The following is a 23,809-nucleotide window of genomic DNA, read 5'->3' as shown; positions in this document are numbered from 1 at the left end:
GATTGCGTTTGTGTTTATAAAAGCAGTTTGTTCTGTGGAAGACCCTGGGTTACGTAGGAGAACACTGGAAAACCAACATCACCGTGAGGATTTGTTCAATTTTATTTATATAGCACCAATTCATGAAACATGTCATCTCAAGGCACTTTACCAAGTCAAATTCAATCATATTATACAGATTGGGTCAGGATGGAAAGGTCATGGAACACGGTTGATTGGTCTTTCCTAGTCTACCACCTGACTATGGGTAAGAACGGGAAACAGCTGCAGACCTGGCGAGGGCATATAGCAGCACCCAGGAGGTAGCTCTGGGTCATCCCAGGTGTTGACGGGGCAGCTAGTAGTTTTGCCCCCCATGCAGATCATGCCATTCTGGAAAACTGGCAAGGATCCAGCTCCTGTTGAAAGAAATCCAGGAGTTATTGTTGTTAGTTTGTCACGAGCCACAAGCAAACACATGGAGGAATGTGCTCCAGGTGAACCATTTGGCCTCCACGCCGAATGTGGCCGACATCCAACACCGCCTGGTTTCACTGCATAATGAAACAGGGAAGTGGCAGCATGATGCTGCTGTAATGCCGCTTTCCAGGGGCGGTTCTAGACAGGGGCCAACAGGGGCCCATGCCCCTGTAGAAATGGCCTTGGCCCCTGTTATGGCCCCTGTACTAAAAGCATGATGTTAAATAAACTTCTCATAATTATTTATTTGCAATGGCAAAGAAACCATAACTGATTGGTCACTTTGACCAATATTATTTTTTACCTATACAGCTTTACTCTAAAAAGAATTTAAAACTTAAGATGTTTCACGTTTAGCTTTAGCCGTATTGAGCAGGGGCCAAAGTTTTCAACTGCTAGATCAGGGGTCTGAAACCTGCAGTTCCAGAGCCACAAGTGGCTCACTTAATATTGTTACACAGTTAAATATTGCCATTTTATTGTTTGTAATTTTTTTTTTGTTCTGTGCCCCTGTGAAAAAACACTGGCCCCCACTTTGGCCCCCCTGGTAAATTTGGTCTAGAACCGCCACTGCCGCTTTCCCAACAGGGACGATGAAGCCAGCACTGACAGATTTGTATTTTAACAGATTATTGAAAAGAAAAGGTGTATAATTTCCTTTTATCGCATACAATCTTTACAAAATGCATTAAGGTTGAAAGATTAATGCATTGTGTTATCTCAGAGTAGGGGGGTGGGGGGGGGGTGCTTTTATGTAGCAGCCTTCTAGGAGTTGGAGGGTTTTGACTCCAGATGTGCTTCATGTGAACAGTGATGAATACAGACAGAACCCATTTAGCATCTCCACAATGCCAATTTTCCCTCATCATCACAATTTCCGCGTTCAACCGAAACGCGTCGTTCCATCTTCCAGGAAAGCGATCTGCGGCCGGGATGCCGGTGTGTGTGTCGGTCCTGAGCGACGCAAACCCCCGTGTGACGGCACACGGAGACGGGGATCCCTGTTAGAGAAGCTTCCCGTCCGTGCTCCCACCTACCGGCGATGGCAGCGAAATGAAAATCCGGTTTTCACTGACCCCATTGAACCTCCCAGGAAACTGCGGAGGGGGGTAAAAGGGAGCAGAGAAGCCCCGTTTCTCGCGCTTACATTAGAAAGTTTACATTTATCCCACGGCTAATATTCACTGTGGTGACTTTCTTTTCTCGTACGACTGTGTGGAGTAAAGGAGGAGTCGGAGTAGGTGGATGGGGGCGCAGTCATCGTTTTAAAAAAAAGAAAAAAAAGAAAAGGGGGCAAAAGTGGGCAGAGCGCATGCGCCGGGACTCGAAGAGCATACGCCATATTGGATTCCCGTAGGATTCACGGCTTTCTCGCAGCTTCAAAGGGGCTAGTTTATTCATGGTCCGAGCTCGGTTTACCGTTTAATTTCTCCTCGTTTCCGCGACCTCGAGTAGCACAGCGAGTCTCGTCAGATCCGGGCCGGCGGCGTAGGTTCAACACGGGCTCGCTTACGACAGGTTACTTGTCGGGGGGAGGGAGGGAAGGGGGGGTGTTCACCAGGCAGAGGACTTGAATGGATCCGAGAGTAGCCTGGATCCAGCCGGAGCAGAAAGGACCTGCGAACGCCTTATGGATGCAGATCTGGGAGACTTCTCAGGGAGCGAGGGCGCTCTCCGCTCACAGCCAGAACCACGGCCAGTGTGTGAGTTATGCGGCTCTGATGGCTTTAAATAACGTGGCGGCCGCGGCGGCGTCGTGCAAGAACGCCTGCAGCCCCAGCAACGGCATCGTTACAGGCAGCCTGAGTAACGGCAGCAGCCATCGCAGCATCGTCAAGTGCCCCGGACACAGCGGCGGCGGCGGCGGCGCGGCGCTCTCCGCGCAGGGGACACCGGCGTCCGGCGGCCACGCACAGAACTCCCTCCCCACGGCGGGCGATCCAGCGGAGGAGAAAACCCCGACCCCGAAGACGGGCACCGTCTCCTCGTCGTGCTCGCAGGGATCGGGGACAGAAAGTCCCATTCGCAGCGGCTCACTTTTCGAGAGGACTTCGGGTGGGAATGTGGCGGGCGACTTGAACAGGAACGCCGGCGGTGCCAGCGTGCTCTTCGGCATGAGCGACGGCGCGGAGAACAACGTCAACCTGTACCATCAGCGACACCGGGGCAACCCGGAGGAGCACCCGACGTGTAACGTGCAGCGGATCTGCGCGAAGCAGCATCAGGTCCACTCTGCCGTACCTGTTAATAATCACACACACAACCTCCACCCGGGCCGCAGGAAAAGCGACAACAAGGCGAGCACCTATGGGATGAATTACTTGCTTTCGAACTGCACTAACGGGAATCATGTGAACGCCTGGACGCCGTGGAAGGAGAGGAAATACAGCCCGGGGGTGCTCGGGTGAGTTGCCTTTTTTTTTTTTTTTTTTTTTTTTTAGGATTCAAAAGCGAGTAACGTCTTTTAGTGTCCTCGGTTCAGTTGTTTTAGCTTATATTTAAAGGAATAGTAGTTTGACTAAGAAAGTAGTATTCGACATATAAAAGCACAACACACAGTGGAGAACTTTAAAGCGGTTAATTAGAAGCTTTTTTTTTTTTTTTTTTTTTACTCCCTTCCCGTTGGCTGGCTAGCTAACTAGCTAGCCCACTGCCGTTGAATCGCTTACGTGAAGGCAGACGTCGCGTTCCAAACGTACACTTGTTCCCTACGTAGGGCCTTATGTAGTTCACTTTGTAGTTTTTAAGCTTCTGTTGCCACTGATGTTGAGCTGGAAGGTTAGCGATGTTATCAGTAAATGTGCATTGGGGCTCTTTCGACGAGCTGTGTTGTCGCCTATATACAGTAAATGCCTCCCAAGTATGCCCTGAAATAAAGAGTCAGTCGCAGTAGAGTGAGTGAGCTAGTAAACATTTTGGGAACGCAGCCATTGACGAGACCGGAAGTGCCCTGATTTTTTTTTTATTTAACTTGTTACATTACAGTGATTTGTAAAGGGGAAAGCAGTTTTGTCCTTTTTAGTCCCAATAGATTTATTTATTTTTTTACTAAATTATGACAAGATATTCCAGAAATTGTTATGGTGGTGAATTATTTTTATTTTAAGTTTTATGTTACGTTTTGGTGTTTTTTCATTTAATAGTTTGAAAATAAAAAAAAACCTGACTATGAAAATATAACCAGTACTGTAGATGATTAAATGGTTAGGCTTTTCTTTAATGCCTCAATTTTAATTTTACTTTCTTCCCATTGGCAGGTTAGCTTGTGCTTGGCTGTTACATAGATCCAGTCTTTTGAATTGTCCTCCTGTTCCCTGCATAGTGGACATAGTGGACTAAGTAGTCCACTATGTTGTGCATGTGACCTATAAGACCTGAAAAACTATTGGTAGATCATGTTTAATCTCTCTTCTAATAAAAAAAAATTCAAAACAATAAATCATTCCTCTTGGTATGCTGTAAATTTGGAAATAAAGAGACAGGTTTGATTAAACAAAGAAACATATAGCACCCCTCTAAGGACCAGAATACACCGATTTAGCGACTGACTTTTTAAACAGGGAAACTAAACATAACATTTTTACAAATTCATAATCCTAATAAGTTTATAATTATAATTGAAAAGCAATTCTTTCAGTTCGTATTAAAGACCATGGCTGGATAATCTGAGGTGATGGAAGCAGATAATCTTTATTAGGACTGGATTTCCAAGAGACATTTAAAAGGAGTTAAGGGCGAACTCAGATGTAAAAATAAAAAATACTGACGCGTTTGTAGAAGTAGCTAAGTCTTCAGTTGCTGCCTAATGGATTTATTCTGTCAAAATTTTGCAGCTCCTTCACTGCTGTTGCATGGCTAAATGGAGGCAGTAGCAGTGTTCGAAGTGTCTGCTCACTTCCTATGTCATGCACTATGTAGTGTTTAATGGCGCTTCTCCTCCTGGGCGTGAGGACAAATGAGCTTTAGTGAGATTATTACTAAAATGTGGGCTGAGACCTCTTAAAACCGGTTTTACCCTAGTCTAAATGAACCAAGGCAGGTTGTACATTTCAAAATGAGCGATTTTATTTTTATTCTACAATATTTATTATGGAACATTATTATTATTATTATTATTATTATCCGAATATAATAGAAAATATATGCATAATTAAAACGAGGAAAATTGGTTATCTGATGTGCTGTCATAAGAAGTAAACATCTTGGAAAACTGTCTTCATTTTAAAATGTTACGTTTATTGTATTAACGCCTCTAATAGTAATTGAATGTATTACAAATAAAACATATAGACTGGCTCCTATAGGATTGGGATTAAATCAGCCCCACGGTTTCCTTCTGCAAGTAGCCAATGGCTCATCCGCCACCAGTCGGCATGACAGATTTCTTCTGTCGGAAAATGTTCCTCTTTAAGGGAAAACACTTAGTTGCTAACTTCTTCTTTTTTTATACTCAATTTCTTTCATCTTATTCAGAAACAAACAACAAAAAAAAACATAATGAACTGGATATTTAAAAATTAAAAAACAGGCAGTCTTCTGGACGACTTTAAAACCAGGATGATGTCATTTTAAACTACCTTAACCTTATTTGGTTTTCAGATTGTAGCTTGATCTGTGATACTGAAACAAACAAAAAAAAAGAAACACTCCGTTAATGTTTAGTTTGAAGGTCTAAGGCGGGGAAACTGGTTTACTAAGCAAAAGTGATGAACCAATGAAAGTAGGCCGTTGAGTTGTAGGTAACCACGTCCACAAGTAGCATTCAGTCAGAGACCCGGGGGATCGACGCTGCTGAAAACGAGGAGCTGCTCCGACATGGGTTGGGTATTAAGAGGAGAAAGGTGGAGGCTTAATCCCTGGAAATTGGAGAGTTTTACCGTCCCTGCTGCCACTAACAGCGTGAGAAACCTGCGTGACCAAATGCTGCTCCTTTCTGCAATCTCATCCTGTATGCTGTGACACGCTCGCCCGCTGGAAGCTGGGGTGTCATTAAAACAGAGCCGCGCTTCCGACTGTAGCAGCGACAGGCAGCCGTACAGCAGCGCCGCAAACGCACCGTCCCGTTTTTAACCAAAAATATGCAGTCACATATTAACAGGACGGCTACAATGGCATACCGAGTGCTATACGCAGTGACTGTGTAATGCTAGAGTAAGCAGTTCAAGCTATCGCCTTCACAGGCTTTCTGGTGAAGCATGAATGCAGAGTGAGGTGGGAGTAACTCCTCCTTTCTCCCCAGGCTCCACGAAGAGGTGATGGACTTCTACAACTTCATGTCGCCCCGACCTGAAGAGGCAGCTATGAGGGAGGAGGTGGTGAAGCGAATAGAGATGATCATCAAGGAGCTGTGGCCGACCGCGGATGTAAGCCACACGCGCGCATCAGCACCACTTCTCACACCCTGAACAGTCTGGGTTGGCTCTGTTTCTCTGAAGCCCCGTTAACTCTTCATGCCGATGTTTGCTTGGACAGAGAGCTGCGATATGCTATTCCTAAAGCGATTAAGAGAATAAATCTATCGCCACTAAAGAGAGTTTTGTGGACGATTTTTAGGTTTGGAAAGATTTGACCCGCCGATGCTAATTTTCTCCCCTTCAGGGTTCTTTCTTGGATCTAGGGGTGGACAATTGTCGTTTTGTTTTGTCGTTATAGCGAAAAATTTCTTATCCTGAAAAGAACTTGTTTATCCTGACAACCATGAATTCCAATTACCGTATTTTTCGGACTATAATGCTCACTTTAAATCCTTCTTACAGTACTTGTAAGAAATTTTACGGCTGAGGTTCTATAAGGAAATCATTACTGCTGTTTGCCAGTAATGCAAACAAAAATCCACAATTGTTGTTGTGCTTACTGGTACAATGCGCTAAAAAATCTGTTAAAACGTGGAAGTACGGCGTTGGTTAGTGACGAAGTCGCTCCACTCAGTGGATATTCGGAGCATTAATAATGGTGTCTGGAAACCCCCAAAACAGCCAGTATGGTCAGGATTGTTACTTATTCACTGTTGGTTTCTTGAGAGCGTCGGAAAATATCAATAAATTCAAACGTATTATGAGTTTTGTTTGAATATGTTATATGTTAGGTTATTAGATGTTTTTAAGAACAGGATTTGTGTTTATTGGACTAATCGACATGTAGTCACAGCCGCACAGTTACCTAAGAAGCTGCAGTCTTGTATCATCTTTTTTATTGTAATCACAATATGTTGTGATCAAGTTTTAAGTCAATGTCGCCCACCCCTACATGGATCCATGTGACGAAGACCATTGAGCATCATTCATAGGGAGCAGTGCCTTTTAAAACAAACACAAAATTAAAACGCATTTCAAATTTTTAACTTTCTTAAGCATCTTTTTTTCCCTATTGTAATGGTATTGGGTTGAACCTTTTAAGTTGTGTAAAATTGGCAAAGCAGTAGTTAAATTGAGTTATGAAAGGAATATCTCAGTTTGGACCTCTTACACGCTCCTTATAAAAATGTTAGATATAAATGAAATATGTGATAGTTTTTTTATTTATTTCCTGAAAGCTGCCAGCATCTCCTAAACCAGCATGATCTGTGGCTGGTTGAAAGCTTGAAGGGATCAGAGAACATTTGCTGTGCTCTGCTCGTTCTTCCTGGCATCTACTAGAAGTCTCTCCCAGACTTGTCTCAACAAAATACCGTTTTTAGGATTCTTTTGGCTTTGTTTTTAAAAATCTGATACTGAAAATGTCAAAATTTGAATCGTCTTTACTCTGTAAAATCCTCCACACTGAAGAGGGTTTGTCGTGCCTGTGACCTCTTGGCGCTTGGCTGTGTTGGTGCGTTCACTGACGGTAAAAAGATCAGATGTTTACTTTTCTACCCATCCAGTCCCCGAACAAGTAACCAGATGGGTTCTAAGTGCGTTATTGTTGCGTACGCCACAAGTCAAAACACCTCAATTATCCACAATCTGGAAATTAAACAGACGCTTTGGGTGTCGGCTTTGAACTGGCTGACGCAGGGTTTGAATCCAATGAGCTTTTTCTCTGTTTATAAACCAGACTGAGCAAGAAGAACGTAAAGCTGTGTTATTATTTAAATATTAAAAATGAACACAGCACTTAGTTCTTTGCGTGCAAAATATACTCAGGAAGTAAGTTTTGAGAGAGCTTTACTTTTTGATCTGTTTAGCCCCTTGTGGTGACTAGTGGTACTACAGCTACGTTCTTCCCACCTGCCTCACACCCCACAGCTTGATGGCATTTGTTTTTCTTTTTTGCTCCAGTTATCTAAAATCTGTTATTTTACTTAACATTGTAGGTGTGTTTTCTAGATAAATTCTCAAATCGAGTTCATATACATCTGACCATATTTTATAATGTAACGCTTACATCTCACATTGTACCGCCACATTTAACTTTTTGTGGCTTCTATGACCCCCCCTCAGGGTCATCCAGTGCGCTGAGATTGATGTCATTTCCCACTCGTTCCGTAATGGCGTAAAGTACGAGCCGCAGCGACTCATTGGCTGCCAGCCGTTCCCACTTCCACTGCAGGCCACATTGTCAGATAAATGGACTCAAGTCCCGCGTTTGTTCCAGCTTCCCTTTTCCATCCCAGCCTGTTATTCCTGGCCCGTCCCTGTGCCGCTGCCTAGTCGTGTTGAACAGGAGGAAAGGGAAAGAACTTCATTACGCTTCCTTTCGGGAGTGTTCTCCAGCCCAGCCGTTAGTTTCTAAACCTTTGTGCACTTCGTTTGGCTGCTTACTCTACTTGGCACTGCTTTACGTCTGAGTGGAACCCAGAAAAGCCCCGTTGATGGAGATGTGCGAACATCCAGCTGGACATAGACGTCGTGACTTAAAAGCTCTGATCTAAAAGGCTGTGATCATCTTTGCTAGTGGTCCTGCACTTTTGTAACCATGCCATCTTTAACATTCCTGCACTAGGTCAAGATATTTGGCAGCTTCAGCACCGGGCTCTACCTTCCCACAAGGTAAGACCTCGTAGAGACGGACTGTCACTTTGAATCCCGCTCGCTGTATTGCTGCTAGTTAATGCTGCTTTTTTTTTTTTCCCCTCCCCACAGCGACATAGACCTGGTGGTGTTTGGGAAGTGGGACCGCCCCCCGCTGCAGGAGCTAGAGCAAGCTCTTCGGAAACACAATGTGGCAGAACCCTCCTCCATTAAAGTGCTGGACAAGGCTACGGTGAGTAAAGGCAGCACTGGCACCAGTCATCTGCTCCTTTAGGTGTTCTTATGAGTTGTTTTTTTTTTTTTTTAAATGGTTTGCGTTTACTTTTAAGTTTTGGTGAGCTTTTTTCTTTTCTACATCCTTGACCTCAGGGTAATGATAGAACAGTAGTGGGACTGATATCCAGAGGGTCAATGTAATGAAACGGTCAGAGAGACACCGACTTTGTTCTCAAAGCGAACAAACAAAGGATCCTCTAGAGGCCGGTACCTCAGCCGTGGTTGAAGAAGACCACTAAGACGGGCATAGCAGACCCCCCCCCCCCTTCATACTTTATGAAAAAGTATCCTAACTACCCTGGGTTAGCAAAAGTTAGCTTAATTTAACCTAGGGCTAATTACTGTGAGATATTTTGAATTAAAACAAATGCCTTACACAGAACCTATCTGACAACAGGAAGTAGGCTCAAATGGTCTGAAAAGGCGACGCACAATTCCCTGATTTAAACAAATTCAAGAACAGATGGGAAAAGTCACTGGTCTTTATTAGTCTTTAGAGGGCTACAAAGCCTTTTTGTAAGGCTTTGGGTCCCCATGGTAACACAGTGTGGGCTATTATCAGCAAGGCTTTTATGTTATTAGGTTCAGGGGGCAAGTACTTTTTGCACATCATTTTGTAGTTGTTATTTGGTTTAATGACTTAGACAACTTTATTCATCATCCTGCATGCACAGAGTGCGTACAGAACGAAATTTCGTTTTCATACAGCTTGGAAAATCACAGTAAAATGCAGTAAATCTCAATAAATAAATTTCAGTGTGCATTTTGTGTCTTCAGCAGTTCAGAGTTCAACTTTCTACAGTTCAATGGTCTGATGGCATATGTGCAAATGTGCAATATGCGGATGTGGTACAGAGTCCATTTTGCGTTTTTCGGCTTCAGCAGTTCAGAGTCCATTTGGGGCTTCAGCAGTTCCTGCAATTCAACAGTGTGATGGCAACAGGGAAAGAGCTTTTGCAGAACCTGGAGGGAACCTGGAGGGAAGAGGAGCCCGGATGATCCCTTCTGCTGTCCTCAACACTCTTCTCACGTTCTTCCGGTCGGCGGCACTGCAGCCTCCACACCACACAGGGAGACAGCTGGTCAGAATACTCTCTATGGTGCTTCTGTAGAAGGTCGTGAGGATGGGCAGGGGCAGGCGGGCTCTCCTCATCCTCCACAGGAAGTACAGTCGTTTCTGTGCCTTCTTCACCAGTGATGTGGTGTTCTCAGACCAGGTGAGGTTGTCTGTGATGTGCACCCCCAGGAACTTGGTGCTGCTGACCTCCTCCACAGCTGAGCTGTTGATGAGCAGTGGAGCGTGGTGAGGCCGGTTCTTCCTGAAGTCGACGATGATCTCCTTCGTCTTCTCCACGTTCAGGTTTCAGGCTGTTGTCTCTGCACCAGCCCACCAGCTGCTCCACCTCCTCCCTGTGGTCCTGGTCGTTGTCGTCTCTGATCAGGCCCACCACCGTTGTGTCGTCAGCAAACTTCACAATGTGATTGGTGGTGAACCTGGGGACGCAGTCGTGTGTCATCAGAGTGAACAGCAGGGGGCTCAGGACGCAGCCCCGAGGGGAGCCCGTGCTGAGGGTGATGACATGGACCAAGAGCCTCAATGATTAGAGTGTGGAGAGGTACGGGACGTTGTCATGACCAATATGTAGGAACCCTGGTGCTCAGAGACGGCTCCGTTCTGCCATGACTTCCCTCCATTGTGTTGTAGGTGGTGCCGTCGTTCAGTTGAGTTTCTTTACATAGCGGCACTTTACACAAAAGAAAAGGGGAATTCAGTTAAATCCTACCGACAGCTTCCAGGCCAAGTACACTCAATTTAATTGATTAGTCATTAAACAATGCAGTTAAGTTCACTTGGTTATTTAAGAAGGTTTTAAAGTTTTCTATCTAAAGAAACCCAGCAGATTAAATCCCATCACTGACTTGCAGCATTCACTCCTCCTAGTGAGCCCGCAGAACTAGTGCACAGTCACTGGCAGTGTGTCGTTGCAGCAATCCCTCTTACGGTGCATGCACGCAGCGACAGTGGGAAGAAAAACTCCCCGTTTAACAAGAGGAAACCTCCAGCAGAACCAGCCTCAGTGTGAACGGTCATCTGCCTCGACTGACTGGGGGGGATTGAGCTTTCTACAGCAGGGGATCATTTGTGCAACAGCTATGGTGGAAGTCTTCATGCTAACAATACACAGTGGAAGCATTTCTGGAAGTGGACTCATCTTAATGTCCCGCGGCAGTCGTACTGAACCTCCAGAATACTTCAGTGGCCGTCCTGCTAATGGCCACATAAAAACGGCGAATGGCTTCGCGCGATGTCTTTTAAGAACACTTTCTGTTTGAATCTGTCTTTCAGGTGCCGATCATCAAGTTGACCGACCAGGAGACCGACGTCAAGGTGGACATCAGTTTCAACATGAAAAGTGGGGTTGAGGCGGCGATCCTCATTAAAGACTACTTAAAGGTGACGGTTGCTCCCCGCCTCCGGGAGACGTTCACGTCTGGGGACATCCATCTCGCCGGTGCCGCTTGGGTACTCAGATTAGCATACAGACGGCACACACAGGTCCAGCGCGGGTCTCTGGCTGAATTAGATCGATGCCCAAAGCTAAACACAGACAGATGGAGGAACGGAACAGGAGACGGTCCCGTAGACGCATTACACTGGACAGGAAAAGCCACATAATTATAGTTTTACTCCGCCGTTTAAATAGAACAGCGGAAAATCCCTCCTTGACTCAGCTGCTCGTTCACCCCACTTGTGTTGGCTCATCTCTGTAGAGCTGCACTAATTAGGAACTTGTAGTCAAATTTGAAGTTTTACGTCTTGGCTCTGAGAGAGTTCCTGCTGAACTTGGATCTCCTGCTGTGTTAGTCACAGAGCTGGTGTTCCAGCAGGCTGTCACATTTATTCTTTGGTCTGCTGCTGGTTTGCACCTTGTTTACTCGTGTTCAGCGGGCATGCTTGTCACCAACATGACTCGGCACCAGCTGGGGGGGGGGGGTTGGTCATCTCGGGGGTAATTCCTACGTGGAAGGTGTCCAGACGAGGAGTCGGAGCAGCACATGTCTCCGGTTTCTTCTCATTTCTCTAAATGTACATGCCTGTGGTGTCAGGAGGGCCCTGCTGCTTTGTGAACTGGGAAATGAGCTTACCTGTGATTCCCATTCCCTTACCGGCAGCTTTTGTGGATGTCTTTTAGTGATCGGGGCCGAGCGGCCTAGACCTTCAAACTAAACATTAGTCACCTGATACAGAGGAGCTGGAACAACTGCTTCTGTTGAAAGCTGATTCAGATGGCTTTACTGCCTTAAAAAAACCTCCACATTGTTACAGCATTAAATCACAGCATCCACTCACTGGTTCTTGTGCTTTCCAGCAGCATAGTTTAGAAGAAAATATGAAAGGTTGCTCTGTTTTCAAATGAACTCAAAACTCGCGCTGCAAAAATCCTCTATAGGCGCGAGATTATGATTAGACAAAAATTGTTAGTCAAAAAAATTTTTGCGATGGAATTGTTTATTTAGATTCAATAACCAACAATTATTCCTACTAGTGCCCGAAGCATACCTATTGATTGATGATTGTTATTGAAAATGCAGAATAAGCACCTTTTTGAGATGGTGGTTTTTAATGGATTACCTTTTTACTGCTGGTTTAAAGCAGCTGTAGCGTGATGTTGTAGGTTAGGTCTATTTTTAATCTTTTTTTACAAGTGGAAAGGTAAAAGACAGCATTTAGTCAGCTGACTGGCAGTGTGCAGCAAGAGGTGGAGAAAAAGGCATCACTCCACAGCTCAGGTTTCTCCATCACTTTCTCTGGCATCTCATTGAAAGCAGGAAGAGAGGTTGCCATTTGGTGCAAAGAGCTGGGATTTAAGTTTTCACAGTCCTGCAGCTCCCACAATTTTATTTTTATTCTATTTTTTTTTTTACTTTTCCTGGATACATGATGTATTGACTACTTTCAGGATGGAAGGATGATTTTTACCCAGTATAATAAAGTGTTGCTGAACAGGATTAGCAGCTCCAGGTCTGCAGAATTGCCTTTTCTCACAGTTGTCCTGTTTCTGCCGTCTCTTTCAGAAGTATCCCGTGCTGCCTTACTTGATCTTTGTGCTGAAGCAGTTTCTGCTGCAGAGAGACCTGAATGAAGTCTTCACTGGGGGCATCAGCTCTTACAGCCTCATCCTAATGGTCATCAGTTTCCTACAGGTACCGTCATATCAGCCCTCACACATAACCCTAACCCTTTTATTGGCACCCCTGTTGAAGATACCTAAAAGCCTTTGAATTAATCCATGTTTAAAGTAAAATACAAATTTGACTACATTTATTCATGTGGGCAAAGAAAATGGGGGGGGGGGGTGATTTTGCTGTGTTTACATCCATAATAATCCCTCTTAAACATATGTAAACTAAACGTTTGCATTTGTTTATACATCTTTAGGTTAATTTTAGTTTCCAGGGCCGTCTAATTAGTAATCCACGACTCTCCGTCTCCCTGGGGTATAAATATGATGAGACGGAGGCCCACTCCTTTAACATCTGGCCAGAAGGCCGGACGAGGAGGACGTGTAATTTATTTTGGCTCTATGCACAGTGAGCAGGCCTGTAATGGAGGAAAAAATATCTCCAGAGCTCACTGTTGGGGAACCGCAGCAAACGCTGATGTATTGGACACCCCTGGTCTCCATCGCCACTATTAAATGCTACATCCATGCCAAACAGGCTTTTTTTGTAAGGCATATACAGGAAAAAGGCTTCACATTAGATCACTATTGTAAACTTGGAGTTTAACAAATTTTACTGGAGACTAACAAACGCTACAGGTGGGTTTTATCATGAATAAAAAAAAAAACATCTCAGTGTTAACATTGATGGCTCCATGATGCACCGCGCCGGTTTCCTCTCCAAGAACCTCATTAAAGATTGACTCAGAAATGGTTCACCAGACACGACATCAACCCTCCTCCATGAAAACAAAGCTTTAGAGGGAGACCTTTAGACCGAGCTCAGGACTCCAGATGGTCCAGAGAGACCAGGCAAAAAAAAAAAAAAGAACAGCGTGTGCGAATCTTGATGAAGACTCCAGCAACGATTGAAATACTCAGAAACAACTTTTAGGTCCTTGTATTTCAAGTGCTGCTGGGGTCTTCGCCAGATCTTTGACCCGCTCCGTCACCCTTGAGAAGTTGTGCCACAAGCTTCTGCACGGTTTTGCCAGCAGAGGTATTATCAAGTTATACCTCTGCTGGCAATCAGAGTGTCAGTAGTTTGGCTATTTTCCCTCTGAATAATTGTTCTTAAATTAAAGATTAGGTTTTTTTTTTCATTGTGAGATTAGTTGACAACATTAAAAGATAAAACAATTTCAAGGCTCCCGCCATCTTTCCCAGGGGTGTCTATGCCCTATTATTATTATTAAGTTTCTGGTGATTAAGAAATGTTGTCTAAAGATATTCTCCCTCCTGTATTCCAGCTCCATCCACGCATTGATGCCAGAGAACCCAATCAGAACCTGGGCGTGTTGCTGATCGAGTTCTTCGAGTTGTACGGTCGCCACTTCAACTACTTGAAAACAGGGATTCGCATCAGAAAAGGGGGCGCGTGGGTCGCCAAAGAGGAAATGATGAAGACCATGACGAATGGATACACGCCATCTATGCTCTGCATAGAGGACCCCCTGATTCCTGGTAAGGCCGCCGCAGCGGGGGAGACGGAGCCCTTTCTGCTCAAATAGGAACTTTTTTGGAGTCGCACATTTTAATTCCCACTTTTAGAAAAACTTCTTTTGGGGCGGGGTTGTAGGGAAACTTAAAAAAAGGCAAAATATTGGCACGTTTTTTTTTTTTTTTTTTGCTAATGAGCAGAGAAGCCTTCCTGTTATTTGTGCCGGCCTGCTCAGTCTCTTTTATGGTTTGAGGGTTTTTTTCTCACTGCAACAGCAAATCAGCTGAGAAAATGTCAGAAGCGTTCCTCTCTCTTATCAGGCAGTCTGAAAAGACCTAAATGCAAAACGGCTTCCATAATCGCTTCTCAGAGCCGTTTGTGATCCGGTGTTCTGAAGACATTATTGCATTTTTAGTGCAGTAAATCTGTATCCGTCCGTTCTAGAAAGCATAAAATGGTGTAATAATAATGTAACGTTCAGTCTAACTGTGCCTCCTGCAGGTAACGATGTGGGGAGGGGCTGCTACGGAGCCATGCAGGTCAAGCAGGTGTTCGACTACGCCTACACTGTCCTAAGTCACGCCGTGATGCCGCTCGCCAGCTCGTATCCCAACAAAGACTGTGAAAGGTGGGAAGTCGGCTCGTTCTTAGCGTTTGTCTGTCCCGGGGTCAGAAAGATGATCATTTAGAAATGTCTCTCTGTTGTACCCGCAGCACGCTGGGCCGGATAATTCGATTAACCCAAGAAGTCATTGAATACCGGGAGTGGATTATCAAGAGGTGGGGAGGCAAGGATTCGCCGCACCAGACGGACGGCCGAGGTAGAAAGGGGCTTATACGGCGTATCCTGGGGATGAACACCATTTTTTAAATGCGAGTGCAGCCCGGCCTCCGTCCTCTCTCACCTCTTCTTGTTTTTCTGCAGCCTCTTCCCCCAAGGAGCCGGTGTCGGAGCAGGAGTCCTGCGTGCTGGGCGGCGGTGGCGTCGGCTCAGAGGAGCAGCAGAGGGACTCGGCCTCGCCCCACAGCGCCGACTCTCCGATGTCCGTGTCCAGCCCTAAGCAGCACTCATCAGCCTCGTCGGTTTCCTCGCTGTCTGGATCCGACAACGTGAGGCGCACCCTTTTTCTCAGAACGCCGTTAACCAATGGCACGTGTCGTTTTTGCTGACGGGTGCTTTTTTTATTTGTCTTTGTAGGACTCTGATTCAGCGTTGCCATACACCCTCCCTGCACCAACCATGTCGGCATATGCGTCCTTCCCGGCCCTGGGCCTGGCCCTGCAGCCGGGCATACACTTGGGCAGCGGAAAGCACGGCATGGGAGGCCACCATCTGCTCCTTCCTCCAGGTTCACAGGTAGGCGCGCAGTAAAGGCTGCAGGCTTTTTCTATTTTTTTTCTTTAGCTAAATGTGAAGCGTTTGGACCACAGAAATGCCATCACAGCAGGTTGGGAGAAACTGACACAAATACTCCGTGTGAAGCATTCAAACCAATCCTCTGTGTCCCTCCTCTGCTCCCCAGGCTCACGTCTCGCTGCCCAGCGGCCTAGCAATGCACTCCTTGCCTGGCAGACAGGTGTGTATGGACACTGGGCTCCCCCCCTTCTACCACATGCCCCTCCCAGCCCATGCTCATACCCCTGCCCCCTCCAGCCCCCAGCCTCCGCTCAGCCCCCACTCCAGCCACACACACAAGGTAGGCGCCGGATGCTGCGAACACTCAAACGCACCACTGTAAGGGCAGCCTTGTCCCTCACACCTCACTCCTCACTCTTGTCTGTTCGGGCCTCCTTCACTAGTTCCAGACACTTTTGCTCCAGGTAGATCGTCTTTGTTCAGTCACTGTTTAGGTGGACGCTCAGGCATCCACGCGGCACACAAACCCGCTGCTGTTCAGGAGGAGAGCTAGGCAGCTGGAGGACTCGGTATATAAGTCTGTGATCTCCTGTGTGTATAAATATCAAAGCTCACCGCTCCGTGCCCCGTCTTTGCGAGGGATGCAGAGATTTACCTGGCAGGTCTGTGTTCCTGACCCAACACGCTGGGAAAAGTTCACACCACACGTTCTCCCTGTTGGTTCTCTGACTCAGTTAAGTGTATAATGTAAAAGATTAGCCCGGCCTGTTCAGCACAGCCCCGGTTGTTCCACCTCGGCCCTTTTTAAAGTCAGCGCGGCGTCAGAACGGGCCGCTTTTTCTCAGTTACCGGCCTGTTGCTTCCTGCTCACAGCTCCCGCCGGGACTGGACGTTAAATCTTTTTCCGATCCTGCTTGCCGGTGCTAGGCTCTTAATGGTTGTACGATTTCCATGCAGGTTTTGTAATAAGACTGTGGTGAGCTTCGTTAGTCGGCCTGTTCTCCAGTTTTGACCTCATCTTGACCAGAGTGGAGGTTTCCTAAACTATTTACCAGATATTTGTGCCGGTTTTAAATAGTTTTATAGCAGGGTTCCTGCGGATCCTTAAAAAGTCTTAAAAGGCATTGAATTCTGTAATATAAAACTAAGGCCTTAATTGGCATTAAAATGTCTTAAATCAGTCTTTCTCAGGTCTTAAAATTGTTACTAGGTCATAAATAGGATTTATTTTTGTAATCCTTACCAAACAGTAAAATAATTGACACAATTATATATTTTTAAATTTACCAAATGGCTTAATGTAACCATTATTGGTTCCGTCCCGATAGTGGAACCAATAAAAACAGTTGCGGCCGGACCATAGCTGCGAAAAACAGTTGGCACTGATTTATAGTTTATTTTAGTAGGGAACAAAACAAAATTTGTGAATTCAGTTCAGTAGTTGTTAAAAATATATCTGTAATTTGTGTGTTTTTTAGCTTTCTTCCTATATGGAATGTTTTGCAAAATTTTAAACATGTCTACTGGGCCAGAAAATAATGGTTTATGTTAAAATAAACATTTGGGTAAAGTTGTCGCAAGCAGGTTTATTTTGTTTATCGTGAAGTTGGTCTTAACTTTTTATTTCAAGTGGCATTAAAAAGTCTTCAATTTAACTTGCCTTATGCTGTAGGAACCCTGTATAGCAGTCTTTATAATTTAGCTGTATATTTGCCTTTAATCTTTGTCCCTCCTCCCTTATTTTCAGAAACTTTTTAAAATGTATTTCAGGCACATTGGTATTAAAGTTCAGAGGTTCAGGATGGATCAGGCAAATTAAATCTGCTGGTGTGCTGCTGTAGTGTTGCTTTAAAAAGGTATCAGAATTGCATGTTTGTTGGAGCAAGTGCAATTGCTCTGTTGCTCATTAGGACCCTCTGTGCTGCAGGCACAGTTTTTAGTTTAGTTTTAGTTTATTGGCGAGTCAAGCGGAGTAATACTGTGGTACTAAGTTAGGTCGTGGTTATTTTGGATTATGCTGGATAATCAAAGCTTGGATCAAGCTCTTCTTCATGACTAGGTGAAGGCGTAACGTCTCGGTAGGTAAAATGACCTCGTGTCGTTTTGACAGTTTGTTAATCGCCCGTTCTCCTCTCCGTGTCTTCTCTGGATTCGTCCTCAGAGTGGAACAAAGTTCAACGTGAAGGGCTTCCACACCCCGCCGCCGGTCAACGGGGCGCCTCTGGCCAACCGCGGACACACGCAGTACCACCGCAACTCCTGGACGCGGCGCAGGAAGAGGGACAGCCTGCCGGTCAGCCTCAGCAGATAGAAACCGCTGCTCCGCCCGTAACCCTCTCTCCATCTCTCTTTGCGGCTCTTCGCTCATCCTGAAGGGGGATGGGGACGGGCAGGAGGAGGATCAGAGAGCAGCTGTTCTCGCTCTGGTGCAGCGGAGTAGCATCCCTTTAGATCTGCATCTCCCTCCTTTTCCGTTTCTGCCACAACCCCCCCGTTTCTTTCTTTTTTTCTCGGTATTATGTTCCTGCCAGTATTGGTTCCCCTGACTTACTTCAGGTCTTTATCCGTTTCATGTCTTTGTTTTTGTCAGAATCGGTGGTAGCGGCAGTACCAGCTTCACTTGACCTCATTAACCCTTGCAGCCAAGCTGCTCGTGGTTTGGTGTTACACTTTTTTTTTTTTTTTTCAGCACATTTAAAAAACCTACTTTTTGTTTGGTGCAATAACTTCTTTTTTTTTTTTTTTTTTTTCTTTTTTTTTTGTCCAAAATTAAAGCTGTTATTTAATTTGTGCGTGTATATGTAAAGGCATATTATATTTTATTTTTGTAGTTTTAAACTTTGTTTACAAACCGTGTCATCTCTGGAGGTTTAGAGCGTGCGTCTCCCCCCCCCCCCCCTCTGTCCTCTCTGAAGGCGCTCCTCGGTTTTTATTCTGCATCGACGGGGGTCAAAGAAAGCTGGGATTGAAACGTTTTTTCAGGTTTTCATCCCACGTCTTGATGCGACCGCACGGACATTAAGTTTCGTCCTGGAAGTTTTGTCCCCGAGTCGGTCCAAGATGTGATTGGAGGAAAACTGCAACCAGAAATCTTTATATATATTGGGGGGGATGGGGGTGCAGGCCCACCTTGATGGTGTGTATCTGTGTATGTTGTACTCATGGAAATGAGTCGGGAGTTTTTAAAAGGGAAGCTTATTTAAATTTAAGGATCAAGATTCTAGTAAAGGGAATGAAAGTCCTCTTGGCGTGTTTAAACCTGGACAATAGACACGAAGGAGTGCAGGCCAACACCAGTACGAGCGTCTGCAGGAAGGTTTTCTCCCTTCGCAGCGAGCGAGGAGGGGACACGGAGGAGGCAGGGAGGGCGGGACCGGGGGGGGGTTCTTCCTGAACCAAGGACCCTAGCAAAGGGAATTATATTTTGATTTCATTCAGGAATCTCGTGTATATTTAATTGCCAGGTACTTCCGCTGATTGTTTGGAATGCCTTTCCTTGTGTTTACTTGGAGTGAGCGTATGTGGTGTTTTTTTTTTTTTTGTGTGTGTGTGTGTGCGCTCAAACAGGACTGTGGAAGGCTGTGACCCGAGCAGAACACAACACACGCCGGTGTTATTACTATGCAAAAGGATTCCTCTGATTATCGTGTCAACTGTATGTCCCCCACGGCAGACACTGCTGATGGACTGATGACGCTCAGACTCTGAGCCAACTCATGTGAACTCCGACCCCGTTCTTCTTCTTCTTTTTTTGTTCTTTCTTTTTTTTTAATGAAGGTCCTGACGTGTTCTGAAGTCTAGTTTTCTACATCTGTCCTACTTAAGGATCGGGGAGGGGTGTTTATGCCAGCAACTAAGTCTGGGTTGGTGTAGTGTGTGACGTAGTAAAAAAAAAAAAAAACGACAAAAGAAAAACGATAACAACAAAAAAAACGTGTGTGTGAGAAATGGAGAATTTTGACTTGCCAATGCAGGTTTTTAATGGAAAAAGCCTGAGCGTTCATGAGCTGGCGCACCCGGAGAGCGACTTGCTCTCTGCCGGCGCGCTTCACGAGGGGCCAAAGTGTCCAAGAACAATTCTTAAGTTTTTACAGACATTTCCTTTTAACGCTGTTAAGCTATTTATTTGTACGTTTGTCTTCGAAGGAAGCTCGGCAACTCTAATCTACCAGTCGAAACCGCATCTGGTGTCCTATTTTTTATTTTTATTTTGTTACATTCAACCAAAAGTCAGGGGAAACAGAAAAAAAAAAAATCACATTGGGTGTTTTTCATGCGTTCAGGGCGGTGGTCAAGCTGGTGGTTTAAATGCTCGGCTACAAACAATCCTCACTAAAGATAAAGTCACTGACGGGGGGGGGGGGGGGGCTTCGCTGGGTTAGGGTTGCCGGCGTCTCTACAGCTAAGAATTAAATTTGTGTGCATCTCAGCGGTCCAGAGCAGCTGCTCGTCTGCCATTCCTCTCCCTCGCCTGATGGTGGTCACCTGAAAAGTTTAGCGATAGTCTTATTCAGCTTTTCCTCATCGTATCGTCCTCACTTGTTAAGATTGGTGTGTTTTTTTTAGAAAGAGAGAGGGAGAGGAAAAGAGATGAGCAGGAAGGAAGAAGCACGGGTCGCTGAGATCTACATGTTGATGCGATGGTGTGTGCCCCCCCCGCTGAGGGGGGGGTTTTAAACCGGAGACTGCTTTAGGCAAACAGAACCTGTCAACCCATCGCTACACCGTGTCAGTTCGCATGAACAGTGGCCGTCGGACTGGACGCTCGTCTATCAGTGACCAGAGGGAACCATTGCCCAGCTTTTTTTTTTTTTTTTCTTTTTTTTTTTTTTGTTGACATTTTTATGTATATGTACTTTTTTGTATTTTATTTTTTAATAAAATTTTTAAAACTGCCAGTCCCCTTGTATGTGTTTTTTTATGTTGTGGGCTCTTAGGCGATGAAGCACGTAACTATAGCTAGAGGTGTCCTGATGCTGTGATTGTGGTCGCTGCTTTTTTTGAAGACCCGTTTGTGGGGAAGCTTTAACTTTCTATCTGTTGCCTTGAGACGTTGCTTCGTCCCTCTTTCCCTCCTGATGCCATCGGCCGTGAAGTGCATCTGTTCCTCTTTTAGCGAAGCGCCCACGCAGCACATGATGCTGCCTCCACCTCCGTGACCTCACAGTTGGGATGGCGTCCTCAGCGTTCTAAGCGTCCTTATGTTTTCCTCCTAAAGATAAATGATCGTTACGATGACCAAACGCTTCCATCTGAGTTTGAGAAGATCACGGTACATGTCTCCAGAAACTGAGCTCTTAGTCTCCTTAAACATCTGCAAACTGTAAAATAGATGGAGTAATGGCTTCTTCCTTGCTGAGAGGCATTTAAGCCCATGTCAGTACAGGAGTTGTTTACCTGTGGATAATAACTCTTAACTACAGTCAGTATTATTTGCTTTTGTTCCTGGGTTGATTCGTATTGTTCTAATCACGTTCATGTCTGGGACGTAAACTCATCTTGATATTTTGTCTCAGTATTTTCATGGCTAATCTTTATTTGTTTATTTATTGACCAGAAGTAAGTGACGCCCTAGAAATTGTCCCCAAGGAGGAGCCAGACTTGTGAAAGTCAGCAATTCTCTGAAATTCATGGCTGGTCTCAACTTATTTCATGATGTCACACAAGGAAGCAGCGAGTTTGAGGTGCTGTCTTAGAATACAAGAGTTGTAAATTAAGATTCTGTAAATCAGAACCTTGCAAAGCAATAGCATCATCTGAGCTTTCTTAAACTGTTGAAAGGTGTAGAAATCTAAAGGTACACAAACATCACAGTTTCATTATTTTTGTATAATTTCACAGATGGGTAAAAATGTGTCTTTTATAGAGTATAACGTGTGGTTCCAACTCAATTTGCAAATAACGAAACATCGTTTTGCATCTGGTGGACATCTACTGCTTTTAGAGTTCCTGTAAAATCATTTAATATCCACTCAAACAAAAGAAGTTATAAATACAAACTTTCAAATATTTTTTAAAGCAAGTGAAGTTAATAACCGACCTAAAATGGAGCCAGGTCTAGCAGCTGTTTATATGCAGGTATGTAACTACCAAGACGACGCAGGCCTCAGCAGTGTCCTCTTGACCCTTGTCAGGTCTGAGCAATGATATTCATCTTTAACAGTGTTTCGGATAAGTTCTCAAAAAGTGGGCTTTATGGATGATGGCAACGTGATCGGAGGACAACAGCTTGTCTAGCTAAGCAGGACGTCTTCCATTACACTTTGACTAGGACAGCTCTAATATCCTGAACCATGGTAACATATAATTAAAGGTTGACAACCAAAAATGTAGAGCTGTGCCATTTTTATGTTTCCCCATTTGCCAATTCCCTACTGATACTCAATAACCTGGATCTAAAAAAAAAAATCTCCTGACAGAGTGGAGGGTTAAAGTCGACCCACCCCGCTCATGTCTGTGATCTACCTCAGATGTTAGTTACAGACTTGTAAGATTAGCCTTAATGCTAAGAAAGGACCATAGAACAAGCGTGTAGTGAGACGATACAAAGCAACACCAGGCCAAGTCCCTAAACTCTGACCTAGTCAGAAGAACGTGATGCAGAGTGCGGTACAACCTGTCTTTAAAGCACTGAATGTGTTTAAAACAGCCTCTGAGGATTAAGACACAGAGATTTACCAGAGACGAGGAAAATCTCTGACACGTCTTCTACGTGTTGACTGCTGCCAAGTTGGAGGCCACGCCCCTTTTGATTCCTGAGGTAGACCAACTAGCAGCCTCTGATCTCTGAAGGTCTACTTGCATAATTTGAATGATAAATGAATATAAAGATGTCCCGGTAGCTTCTTTACTGCAGAATGTTGATCTCAAAGATGACATTTGACTGCACAGTTTCCAGGTCCAGCCACAAATCATGGCCTATCCAACACTTTGCTCGACAGCTTCTGTAAGAGGCTTTCTACTTTCTATTTCCCATCTTTAGTCTTTAACAGTGAAACGAGCTCAGACTGAGTGTCATAGTTTGTTTCGGCTCTTTCTTTGGTTTGTTACTTTTGTAATATTTGCGCGATCTGACCTCAGAGTGATCTTGCTGAAACGTTCACTCTCAGAAGGTTTGGTGCCTTGTTTATCAGCATTTTCTACGTGTAGGTAATGTCTCCCAGCAGATTAAGGGACTGCTGGGCAGTGACCTTGCCATTGTTCAGCGGCTTATAACGCAACATTTTAGTGCCTGATGTCATTGCTGTTGTCTTTCCGTCCCGGCATTGTGTACTCGCAGAAAAAGAGACCCGCACCAGTCGCCTAGGGACCCTGCGAGGATGGGCAGGTCTGATGTTGATATGTGAGTCATAACAGAAGTAAATTGGCTATAAATTCACTCCCAAAGCAGCTGCATTGCTCTCAAGAAGTGAGAAGCTGTCCAACGTATCTCTGCCCTTAGAAAATATTGAGGCAACCTGTTGCTCTCAGTATATTAGTGAAATGAACAGATGTCTTTCTAAACCACAGGTGTCAAACTCAAGGCCCGCGGGCCAAATCCGGCCCGTCAAGGTAAATTATCCGGCCCTCGAGAGCCCAAAAAAAAGGCATATATCCTTTTAAAGTGTATAAAGTGGCTAAAACTGTGCCTCCTGTAAACGTAACTCACCCCAATATCAAGTTTTTTTGCACATAAACTGTATAAACTGGGCCTAAGGGTGCTACTTTTATGTTACTGCGCATTTTTTATACTACTGTGTGAACTGGAATGAAATTATGAAATGAAAAGTATCGTCTCTACACATGCAAGCGGCCCTTTAAATGACTTCATGATGCCAAAGTGGCCCCATATAGTAATTAGTTTGACACCCCTGTTCTAAACACACTACTCTCCTGTGGTTTTTATGTGTTGTATCAACACATGTTTTCTTGATGTTTACCAGGTAAGGTGCGTTTCTGCTAAAATGCACTAGGTGGTGTTCATGCACTGCTGAGGAGAATCCTTAAAGCCGTGGCTGCTTTCCATGGCCCCTGCTGTCTTCAGCCGCCTGTAAACCCACAATCCAAAATACAGAGGCGTCAATCGCACCGTGCCAGACTTTCTCCACGAGCTTCACATTCGGTC

At 44.9% G+C, this 23,809-nt stretch overlaps 1 protein-coding gene across 2 annotated transcripts; it reads left to right on the top strand.

Annotated features, from left to right (window-relative positions):
- The first annotated feature begins 1,592 nt into the window (after positions 1-1,592).
- tent4a (terminal nucleotidyltransferase 4A) lies at positions 1,593-19,612 on the top strand. Of its 2 annotated transcripts, none has more exons than XM_012870923.3 (13): positions 1,593-2,863; positions 5,699-5,822; positions 8,380-8,426; positions 8,520-8,640; positions 11,032-11,139; positions 12,762-12,890; positions 14,158-14,371; positions 14,850-14,976; positions 15,063-15,169; positions 15,274-15,458; positions 15,547-15,705; positions 15,872-15,925; positions 17,867-19,612. In XM_012870923.3, the coding sequence occupies exons 1-13, from the start codon at positions 2,034-2,036 to the stop codon at positions 18,014-18,016; spliced, it is 2,355 nt and encodes a 784-aa protein (XP_012726377.2). In that variant the 5' UTR covers positions 1,593-2,033; the 3' UTR covers positions 18,017-19,612. The 2 variants fall into 2 exon arrangements, with proteins under 2 accessions (XP_012726377.2, XP_012726375.2); XM_012870921.3 differs by having other exon boundaries at positions 2,034-2,863; positions 15,872-16,045.
- The last annotated feature ends 4,197 nt before the right edge of the window (positions 19,613-23,809 follow it).

The sequence above is a fragment of the Fundulus heteroclitus genome, unplaced genomic scaffold (assembly GCF_011125445.2).
Source record: "Fundulus heteroclitus isolate FHET01 unplaced genomic scaffold, MU-UCD_Fhet_4.1 scaffold_2.2, whole genome shotgun sequence".
Taxonomy (NCBI): Eukaryota; Metazoa; Chordata; class Actinopteri; order Cyprinodontiformes; family Fundulidae; genus Fundulus; species Fundulus heteroclitus.
This window is presented reverse-complemented; position numbering and strand designations above follow the sequence as displayed.